General features: G+C 34.7%; 1 protein-coding gene across 1 annotated transcript in view; it reads left to right on the forward strand.

Annotated features, from left to right (window-relative positions):
• La (La autoantigen-like) overlaps window positions 1–12098 on the forward strand; it is a 170102-nt gene that overhangs the window by 45466 nt on the left and 112538 nt on the right. Inside the window, exons 4-5 of the mRNA XM_090387469.1 lie at window positions 2350–2419; window positions 6393–6433. Of these exons, the coding sequence (XP_090243595.1) occupies window positions 2350–2419; window positions 6393–6433 (111 nt within the window). The remainder of the gene's footprint in view (window positions 1–2349; window positions 2420–6392; window positions 6434–12098) is intronic.

A 12098-nucleotide genomic window follows, 5' to 3' on the forward strand; every position in this document is an offset into this window, starting at 1 on the left:
TGATAGAAGCTCTCTTCTACATCTCTATAAAGCTTTAATAAGATCATGCTTGGATTATGGATCACGAGTCTATGACTCTGCAAGGAAAAGTTCCCTATTACATCTGGACACCATCCAGCATAGTGCCCTTAGGATAGCTGTGGGAGCCTTCAGAACATGTCTATTTCAGCTTGTATATTGAGTCAAATGAACCTCCTCTGCATCTCAGGAGAAAAACTTTATTGTGTAACTATGCAGCAAAAATTAAATATATTCCATTTTACCCCAGTTGGCAGTACCTGTTTGACCCTGAATTCACTATGCTATACCACAATAAACCTAAAGAAAACTGCCTCGCAGGGCTTCGACTGCAAGAACTCATGCTCAGTTGGGATATTAACTTTCAGAACATATTCTAAGATCTTGCTCCATATTCCAGAACCTCCCCGGACTGAATTCTCACCTCTGTGTGACAATTTATTTTTAAGATGGGGAAAATCTTCCCTGGCAAATATCAATTTTCAACAGCTTCACAAATCCCATTCTTTGGCAAACTCAGAGAAAGTACATATCTGTACTGATGGCTCCAAAACAGATGTGGCTGTAGGTGCTGCTGCAGTTTCTTCCACCTTCTCAGTAGCTGTGTCTCTTCCTACTGAATGCAGTATCTATACTGCAGAATTATTTGCAATAAAACTGGCTCTAGATAACATAAATAACTACCATATCAAGCAATCTCTTATATATACAGACTCCTTAAGTGCAATCACTGCCATTCAAACTACCTTTTCTCCTTTGCATCCCATTCTTAAAGAGATCTAGTCTAAATTATTTTACTATCAAACAGACAACCAGAAGGTTTCCTTCTGCTGGATCCCTGGTCATGTTGGCATCCCAGGTAATTGAACATGCAAGTGACTCTGCTAAACATCCCAACTCTGGATTTTCTAGTCAACTGAAAGTGCCTTACACTGACTACAAATCCATCATAAAAAAATGTAGGAAACAATGGTCTCATCTCTGGCAAACTCAAATCAATAACAAACTGTTGCAGATTAAAAAAGAGCCACAACTGTGGGCATCTAGTTTCAGGAGAAGCAGGCAACAAGAAGTGATTCTGGCAAGCTAATCGGTCATTCGCATCCAACTCATCTGTATTTGCTTCTGGGAGAGAATTCTTCTCAGTGTTTCTTTTGCTGCACCTAACAATAAAACATATTCTCATTGAATGTCCTCAACTTTCATCTGTCTGAAAATCCTGCTTCAGCTCCCTATACAACTTGCAGGATCCCTTAACCTTATCACATATTCTTGGTAATGAAGCAAATTTGGAGGAACTGTTTCAGTATTTAAAATGCATAAATTTTTATAATAGTATCTGATCATAATAATGTGAAATTAGTGATAATTAAATCATGAACAGTCACAATTTGGCTTGAGAGGCCCTTGTGCCAAAATACCTCAAATACAACAACTTGTCTCCGATAACTTGCCCGTGGTGAGTGGATTTCTGGAGCCCTGATTATAGATGTCTGTTTGTACTCTCAGACAACCAAATAAGCGAGAGGAATTTGCAGCTAGTCTGCCATTCTTAGTATATGTCCTTACCATTGTTGGTCCTTGAACATCATCACCATTCTGGCTGTTGTGGTAATGCTGTTATCTGCCCTCTGGAGGCTTAATTTCATTTTTTTATCAAAAATTTTGGAATTCCATTTTGTAATCTACATTGCTATCTCCATTGGCTGCTGAGAATGCTTGAGATTGTTTCGAGATTATTTTGTGATACTAGTCGGACTGGATTATAAAAATTAATGAGTTAGCCAATTCATCCTGAGTTTTCAAGGGAAAAAAAAAATCTGCTACTGACCTTCCGCCCTCTGTCAGCCAAGATGCCACCATGTTATCCACCTTTTTTATACTTATCTGACTTTGATAAACTGAATGAGGATTGGCAGTTTACTTTTCCTTGTACAGTAGAATACATACTATAATAACCACATTCTCCATTATCTTGCTGTTATATAGTATATTAAAGATAAATAATTTTTTTTTTATTTGAATATTTATTGTTGAATCATTGTTTTAAAAATATGTTATTGTGTATTATCTTGGTATTTAGTGAAGGAACAGTTAATATAGGTGTTGAAGTGTGTTAAATTGGTCCTAGTTTTCTTAAACTGTTTTCTGTGGGCCTTTATTACCAACCATAGTAGTGTTCAGGAATGTAACCCTTACTCTTCTTGAGGGATTAGTCTATATATGATTATTTTGATTATTATATTAATGTCACTTCACAACAGTATTTATATGTTTTGCTATTTTGTCGTTTAAGTTGAATGATGCATAGTGTGTTTTTTATTTTCACAGTACTATTTTGGTGACTTTAATCTTGTAAGAGATAAATTTCTCCGGGAACAGGTTAAGTTGGATGATGGATGTATCCTTTTTAGTACAAATTGTAAGGATATTTATATTTTTCATGTTTAAATAAAATATCCATTTCATAATGTATTTCTTCATAATTTATATTTTGATTAAGCTGTATCAACACAGTTTCAGTGAAATGTAGTAAACTAGGAATGTAATATGCTATGAAAATATAGGACAATTAATATATTGATATTTGTGTGGCATAAAAAACATGATGAACCATTTCTTCTGTGGTGGTCCCTTCTGCTGGTGCTTATGAGATGTTATTACTTCCTCTCTTTCTTACCAGATGAATATATGTTGCAAACTGAACTGTAGACCAAATCTGCCCTCATTTGTGAACATCACATTGAAACCTTTGCTTTCAGGTCCATTTGATATGTTTGTGATTCCAGTTGAAACAAGCTCTTTGTGATGAGGTTTAAAAAAAAAGAAAACCTATTCACTGTTAAAGTGTTGCATTTGCTGAGAAGAAATCTAGGACAGCAAGGAATTAAACGTGGTGAAGGATAAGAAAAATTTAGGGGTTGTGATATATGTAGGTATGACGTTTTCCTTGCACTGTAAGCAAGCAGCCAGGAAGACTGATAATGCGCTATCAGTGATCTCTAGGACTTCTGCTTTTGAGGAGAAGGATGTTATTATTCCTCTTTATAAAATGTTGGTGAGACTACATTGGAATAGTGTATTTAGTTTTGAAGGCCTTATAGAAGAGAGAGAGAGAGAGAGAGAGAGAGAGAGAGAGAGAGAGAGAGAGAGAGAGAGAGAGAGAGAGAGAGAGAGAGTGGGGTAGGTGTATTTGCACTGGCAGGTGAAACAAGAAAAGGAAGACATAAAATTTTGGGAAACAACAGAAGATGAGATCCTTGAAGTTCACCTTTAGGTAACATTGATCATTGGAATATATTACCTCCAAAGGTAGTTCTTCAGTTGGCCAGCCACCCAAATTTTTTTGTTATAAACCAGAAATGAATAGATATAGGAATGTGAAATTTTATTTGTAGGTATTTTATACCTGCATATCTCAGTGTTTCTCACTCTCCTTTGAGTAACAGAAACACTTGTGTAGGGTGACCAGATTTTCAGTAATGAATATTGGGACAAAATGAATTCTGGAGATGAGAAATCTCATCTCCAGAATGCTCCCTGAAAAAAAAAGGGGGGGGGGGACATTTCTGGAACCCATCTGTAAAAGCCAGGGTTATATGGTTTTTACTGACACCCTAATATCTTTTCTAGGTCACCCTAATATTAACAGTGCTAATCTGCTTCATATAACAGTGCATAAAAAGATGCATAATTTTATTTTTGGATCAAGTAAAATTACCAATTAGTTAACAGTAGGAACACATTCTATTTGAGATACAGTTGTCATGTTTATATAAGAAAACATTAATTATAGGAACTAACAGTCAAAGCTCATTTTACATTAAAAAAAAAAAAAAGCGTCTCATAATCCTATGATTCATAACTATTAGTCATCATTAGATCCTATTTTATTTAGATTTTTCTTTTTATTATGTAGTTAATTTCCAAAAAAGTATTTGTAATCAGTTGCTACTTTCAGTCACTTTCACTGCATATACTTCCATTCATTCATTTAGAGGCAGTGTTAGGTGTATGCTAAGTGACAAAGCAGTTAAGGCTTTTGGGTTATGAGTTATTATGTCTGTAATTGCATGTGTTCTTCACTTGGTTTGCTGAATGAAAAACCAAAGTTTTCAGGAGAAAAGCCATGCAACTGTGATCTGAGATGGACCAACTGAACTTGGCCATGGTGTGAAGGCCCATAAAATTCCTCATGTTGTTGACTGGGTTCAAACTCAGATCTTTTCACCTGGCATGGGAAGTCTGATTATATCCATTGTGCTAACCACAAAGGTGACTTTCATTTGATGCCCCTCTTCTGTCCATCAGTATATGTTCAAAGAAAATATTAATTCAATATTGGTATGCTGTTAAGAAATTGAAAAAATAAAAATATTGGCATAGCTTCAAGCCTTCTGAGTATAAAAAAGCCTGGATTAAAATTCTGTCTTGGACAGGAGGACATTTTATCAACTTTTACAGCATGGTTGAGTTTTTCTTGTGTGTGGGTTCCATGATTTTATCTCCCCGAGACAGGTTTTTTTTTTTTTTTTTTGTGTCCAGCAAACTGAGCAAAGAATACATGCTATTGCAGATTCAACATAAAAATTCTGAATGCCTGATGGGCTATGTTAAGCTTTACATTTTCATATCAACCTGATCACCACGCCTCCTACTTACAAATGCATATTGTAAATGTGTAGTGTGCATTCAGCTTCTTCATCAATTCAATTTTTTTTTTTTTTTTGTTAAATGTCCATTCCTTTGTATATATTGTTCCTTATAACATTTTACTAAATGGATAGAAAATGAAATATTTGATGATCTGTTTCACCAATAATTATGAAAGGCTCCTTGCCTGATTATATTATTTAAGACATGAAAACGTTATAGCCCTATGTCAGTAGGTAATACACGAGTAAGTGGAACCTATAGTTCATACTGAGGCGCCTCCATAGCCAGGTGGGCAGGAGCAGCAGTAGTGCGTAGAACACGCTTCTTGATTAGACCGGGGTTTGAGCCCGTGACCACCAAATACGGAGGATGTGGTAAGGGCAGGGAATGACCACCGCATATCCCCGGAGCAATATGGCCTTAGTTGCTAATGCTCCTAAAAACCAAAATAACAGTAACAATAACAACAGTTCATACTGATGTTTCATTAGAGTGTTCTTGCATTTTGGCAATCTTAGATGTATAAGATGTATATGAGGGTTGTTATTTATTATGATAATGGTAATTGCCATGGTAAATTAAGCATTATATATTATTATTTTAACATCGTATATTTAGTTCAGAAAAATAGCATTATGTGAAAACTGGGCTTTTAGCATCACCAAAACGTTTTTGGCACACCAGGACATTACACTCAAAATTGGAATAGTCCTGGTAAATTGGAATATCTGATCATCCTACACTTGGAATAGGTAAGAAATTGATGGAACATCAAGTCTATATAAACTATTTTGTTCATTCACCTTAAAAAAAAAAAAAAAGTGTCATTATTAATTGCAAATCTTGTAAATGCATTACAAGAATTTGTTTTTATATACTTGATATATGATATAACAAGTATATTTCCTTTTTATATTCAAGTGCATGAAATGTCAAAATGTGGTTAAGTACTAATTTTTGGCGGAATGTTTTGCAGAACTCTGGTTGAACAACACTTTTTCTGAACAAACATTGACAGGAAGGTGCTCAAAATATTCTTAATCCTTAGATAGGCACATGCATGCCATGATATGTTCTCTGCAAACATATTGAAACACATACTAGTAATGTCATTAACAGATTCAGTAATGTTGGCTGTAATTCCTGCAGGATGTGAGGATTGTTTCAACATGTCCTGTTGAAACATCAGGCCCACTACTGCATTGACAATCATTCCCTAAATTTCTTTATTCGAAATCAATTTTACCTGGGTGGCTGAAGGCAGTTTCATTGTGATAACAGTGGAATTTGAGGAATGGTGTGCCATCTATCATTGATTAGTATGGTACATAACAGGGTTTTCTATGAACAAGTGTTTTTTTTGGAACATTATCATTTTTGATTCAAATAATTTTTGCAGTGCCAAGGATGTTCAGTAATGTTGAGAACTGCATTTGTGCCATTGATGAATGTATTCTTTGTGAACTGGCATCTAATTATATTGAAAGGAGCGAATGCATGTCTGCACATGCATTTCATGTGCAGACATGCATTCGGATAGTTCCATCGTATTCTGTAACAATTTTAATTAAATTCTTATTTGTTTTTAATAAAATTTTGCAGTATTGTAAGCTGTGTTACATTTTAATTGGATGAACCTGTGTATTTTCAGTATATCTGTGAAAAGCAAGTTAAATTATTTTGTTTGTATAGTTTACAATTTCCTTAATGGTCAACAGGGATTCCTCTAGAAACCATGATCAAATTCAATAGATTAAAGGTAAATAAAATTTTTATTATAGAAATTTATAGAAAGGCTATGTCTGAAGTTTCTTACATTCAGTGTGCTAAAAATTACAACTCGTTTGTTGTTCTCAGAGCTTTGGTCATAGTGCACCAGTATTTATGATCCTGCTTATTCTTTATTGTGTATTTTGTCTGTGCAAGTGTGCATTCATGAGCTAATTTGCATTTGTGTGGACTGAATAAACCTGAAATAACTTTCAGGGGAACCCCTACCCTTGTCTGAGAATTGCTAACTAATTTATCAGTTGAAGAAGAGCCCTTTTAAGATGTTTTCTGGTCTACAAAAAGATTTGAGCTTGGATATCTCCAAATCAGTGATAAGCAGCAAAGGTTGCAAGTGACCTTATGGAAGCTCTCATAAATATTTTTCCTGAAATAATTTAAAATAATAACAGTAAAGTTAATCTAAATAATATTTTAAGTATTTTAAATTAATAACAACTTTTCATTTACTTTTGCTCTTTGACATGATGTTAATTGATGATGATTGCAAAAAATATGATGGGGAAGGTTAATTGTTGTTAGTTATCGGAGTTCTCTGGACTCCTTTTCTACCCCAATTTCGCTATCTCAGAGTCATCTGGATTTTCATCCAAAAGTTGAATTTTTTTCGCATGTGGCTTTGCTTTTGGTATTTTTTTTGAAGGCCACTACATGATGGCCAAGGCTCTTCTTGACCTTTTTTTGAAGAAGGCACACTTGTTTATATGAAGCACTTTTTTAATGAAATATGGACAAACCGTCCCATTAATTCAGGTATGAAGTGTTTTTATTCATATCTGTTATTCATATATTACTTATATTATTTCTTTCAGATTAAATGTATTGAAGTATATATATATATTCATAGTTAAATTTTAGGTCAAATCTGTTTATTTGTACTTGTTCTTGGAACTTGCAGGGGGCAACTTGTGAAATTTATGAAAAATTTTAACGGGCTCAAGGTATAAAAGTTTGGGGAACTCTGCTATAGACACTTTAATATGTCTGTCCTTCATAACAAAGTCTTTGATATTTTGCCACATTTCTGGATTTTGGCACTTCTTTCAGTCATCCCAAGTGGGGATCAACTTATTTGGATTCTTTACCTCATTTAGACTGTTTAGGCCAAAATTTGATCTGGTATTCAAAAGGAAAAGCATAACTATACATAGCTTTCTTGTATTCATGAATAGCATTTGGTACATCTTTTCCTTTGTCCAAAATTTGTTTATGACTCAGTGCTCTGGTTTTGTGACATCTTTGCTTCCCAAAGGGAAGCAAAGATGTCACAAAACCAGATAATTTTTCAAATTCAAATAATTTTGGTGGTATTTTACTGTATTGAGATGAACCTACAGAAATGAGTTGCAGACATTTATGAAAGTATGATAAAACTACTGTTCTTTTATATGTCAAAGTAAATAACTTATTTAATGTCCCTCTTATAACAATAAAAATAAATTAGAAAAATATCAAAATGAGGGAAAAAAACTGTCAGGCAAGAAGTCAGACTAGCCCAGAATAATAACAGAAAGTTGAGGGAATTACAGAGACAACTTCATTGCAGAACACATGTCAGTGTAAATTCCCAATAACATTTCTGTCATGGCTTCTTATAGGAAGCAAGCTGCCCCAGTGTGATAATGATTGACAGAGAAAACTAAAAACATGTGCAAATATGGTCAATACCATTCAAATCTGAAGTAACTAAAGCAAATGAAATGCAAATTCCATTTTTTAATTACTTTCTTTATTTATTTTGGTTATTTAATTTAATTTATTATGTTTATTGTTTGGAGGTAGTAGAAATACTTTACAAGCATAACTTGCAGCAATTTCCCCCACATTGGTATAATGAAGCTTTTATTTGGTTAATTATTACTGATTTGAGTTTGTGAGGAAACCATGTGTATTGTGATAATGAAATAAAATTTGTGAAAAATAATAATGGAATAACTGCTAAGGCAGAATATCTGCCTTATAATATAAGATTGATACTCTGTCTTAGTAGTTATATATAATATGTAAACAGGTAATCTACCTAATGGATTAAATTTATTGTGCAAATTCTCATACCTTTTCAAAAAAAAAAAAATCATGATTTATGAATTTTACTCTCTTGCTTTATCCAAAGCCCTACTAAAGGGATCAGTATTGCCGCCATAGCCAAGTGGTCAGGAGTGGGAATGCAGTAGCACATGCTCTTTGAGTAGAACAGAGTTCAAAACCCTGACTGCTAAATACGGCCAATCTACCAACCTGCACTGGACCAGCATGGTAGATTATGGGCCATTTCTCTCAACGTGAATCATTGAGTAGGCTTCCATCCTGTAGTGGATTGATAATGGCTGTAATTTACTTTTTCTTCTTTTTTTTACTTTACTTTATGAAGAAAAGTAAAGTATTTGAAAAATATTTTGAAAGAAAAGAAACTTCCTATAAAGCACTTAATTTTAGACAATGCTCCATCCCATCCAGATGAAAGTGAACTATTTTTTGGTGACATTAGAGCTCTTGTTTTGCCACTTAATGTGATATCCCTTCTTCAACCTCTAGATCAGGCCTGGGCAAACTTTTTGGCTGAAGGACCACATTAAGAATTCAAAAAGAAGGCGGGCTGCACGTAAAATACTATTTTTAGATATATATTATTTGTTATCATGAAGAAGAAATATAACATAAAAAAAATTATTCTCTAACAACCAAGAATTTAATGAGATAAATGGAACTGTTTTACATCTTTTAACATTTTTTTAAATTTCAGGTGTTAATTTTGTAGTTGAGATTCTTAAAACTGCTTGTAAATGTTCATCGGTGATGCTTGATTGTAAAGAATTTTTATTTAGATTCATGATGGAAAATGTTTCTTCACATATGTAGGTTGATCCAAAAATAACCATTTTTCGGGCAAAATCTTAAAGTTCATCGAATTTGTCTGAATTAAAGAGTATTGTAAAATTTACAGATTTCCTCACGACGGTGCAATTCCCTTAAATCGGTATCACACTGCAGATCTATAATCTGAAGTTGTAGTTCACTCGGTGCACTATCAATTTCTATTGAAAATGGGTCATGCACTATTGCCAAACTTGTCTTAGTCTCAATTTTTCGGAAGTCCCTAAATCTTCGTGAAAAGTCGTCATTCAAAGCGTTGATAATTTCACAATATTTTTCAAATTTATTTTCTGGAATCTTCAGAAACTTCATGGTTGCAAAGTGGTCTACCTTGTTAATCAATAAATGTCGAAGGAACAACTGGAGTTTTAATTGAAATCCATTCAAACTTTTTACCATATCATGGGCGTATAAATTTTTCCTTTGTAACACACAGTGTTGAAAGTATTTAAGTGTGTCATGATGTCCAGCGTAAATGCAAAATCACAAATCCAGTTATCAGTTAATTCTATCAGTTATTATTAAGGGTAAGTTGCTACAATGGATAAAAGGATGGTTGAGTGGGAGAAGACAGGGGTGGTAATTAATGGGTGCTGCTCTTTGGGGACTAATGTTATTAGTGGAGTCCCACAAGGTTTGGTGTTGGGTCCTCTGTTGTTTTGTATATTTATCAATGATATTGATGAATGTATATCAGGCTTAGGGTCAAAGTTTGCAGATGATACAAAGGTTGGCAGGGTTGTTAATGACAGTAATGGCAGTGTGCTACTGCAACAGGATCTAGATAATTTGGGCAGATGGGCTAAGAAGTGGCAACTGAAGTTTAACCATGACAAATGCAAAGTACTGCATATGGGTAGAAGTAACCCCAGAGAAACGTACCAACTGTGTGGTACTACACTTGAAGGTGGTAGAAAATGAAAAAGACCTGGGAGTAATTGTGCAGTCAGATATGAAGTTTTCTGAGCAATGCAGACTGGCTGCCAGGGCAGGTCATGGGGTTTTGTCAATGATATATAGGAATTTTGCTAGCGGGAGAAGGAGGTGATTGTCCCTCTGAATAAGGCAATGGTCAGGCCACGCCCTGAGTACTGCATACAGGTCTGGAGGCCTCATTTTAGGAAGGATGTAGATTTGCTTGAGTGTGTACAGAGAAGGGTGGTAGAAAATGAAAAAGACCTGGGAGTAATTGTGCAGTCAGATATGAAGTTTTCTGAGCAATGCAGACAGGCTGCCAGGGCAGGTCATGGGGTTTTGTCAGTGATATATAGGAATTTTGCTAGCGGGAGAAGGAGGCGATTGTCCCTCTGAATAAGGCAATGGTCAGGCCACGCCTTGAGTACTGCATACAGGTCTGGAGGCCTCATTTTAGGAAGGATGTAGATTTGCTTGAGTGTGTACAGAGAAGGACAACAAGATTGGTGAGGATTGGAATGATGGGATCCTCTTACCAAGAGAGGCTTAAGTTCTGCAAATTGCAGGGGCTGGAGACTAGGCATCTGCGAGGTGATCTGATTGAGGTGTATAAGGCCTTGAATGGGTTGAGCACGCTGAATTCTGATGGGATCCTTTCACTTGTTCAGATTACGAACCTAAGGGGGCATAAATTCTAATTAAGAAAATAGATGTGCGGAAATTTGCCTTTAGCCAGCAGGTGGTTAATTGCTGGAACAAACTTCCATCTGTCGTTGTGGAAGTTGATAGGTTAAATAAATTTAAGGAGGAACTGGACAGGCATTTGGAGGGAATGGTGTGATTTTTTTTTTTTTTTTTTGCTGATGCGGCATAAGCTCATACACTTGCTTTCTTGCATCACATGCCACTACTACTAATTCGAGAAAGTCCATAATATTTTTCAGTTTTAAAAATAGAATGATGTCATTATTAAGATCCCATACTCGCCGAAGAACTTTTCCTAAGCTAAGCCATCGAAGTTGGCTGTGATAAGGAATATCTGTGTACTCTGATTCAATATCTTGAAGAAAATTAACAAATTGTCTGTGTTTCAGGCTCTTCGATCGTATTAAATTTACTAGTTTAATAATACAAGATGTGACATGTTCAACCTTTAACACGTTTTTACATAATATTGTTGATGTATAATGCAATGAATTGTAATTAAATTATAATCAGGATAATTTTCACAAATTTTATCCTGAATTTTCTTTAACGCTCCAAACTTGGTTCTCTCTCAGTTATTATGCTTACCATTTTGTTCCATTGTAAATTATATCTTGTTAAGCATTTTACAACTTTTTCAAATATATCAGCTCCCGTTGTTTGGTCTTTAAAGAGATTCCACTGAAAGAAGCTCTTCAATAATTTCAAAATTGGAGGTACATCCACATATGAAAATTAATAACTGTGCAGTATTATTTTGGTCATTACTTTCGTCGAGAGCTATTGAGTACCATTTTATGGATTCTGATACTGATAATAATTGCTCATTTAATTCTTCTTACTATGGTTCGCTGAGATAAACTTATATTCTCAAATTTGTGTTTAATGTCAAGACATAATTCCACACGCTTCAGTCATACATTCTTTAATATAGTCTCCATCAGAAAAAGGCTGTTTGCTTTTTGCAGTTATATGAGAAATAACAAAACTTGCCTCTACAGTAGCTCCTTGTTCCTTTGTTAGCTGCGTAAACACATTTTGTTGTCTAGATAAATTTTGAATCAATCCATCAACAGTTTTCTTTCTCGCTTCCAGAGTTAAATTGGCACCATATTCGGAATGTTTAGTAGTGAAATGTCTTT

The sequence above is a fragment of the Mastigoproctus giganteus genome, chromosome 13 (assembly GCF_048544385.1).
Source record: "Mastigoproctus giganteus isolate SK-2022 chromosome 13, ASM4854438v1, whole genome shotgun sequence".
NCBI lineage: Eukaryota > Metazoa > Arthropoda > Arachnida > Uropygi > Thelyphonidae > Mastigoproctus > Mastigoproctus giganteus.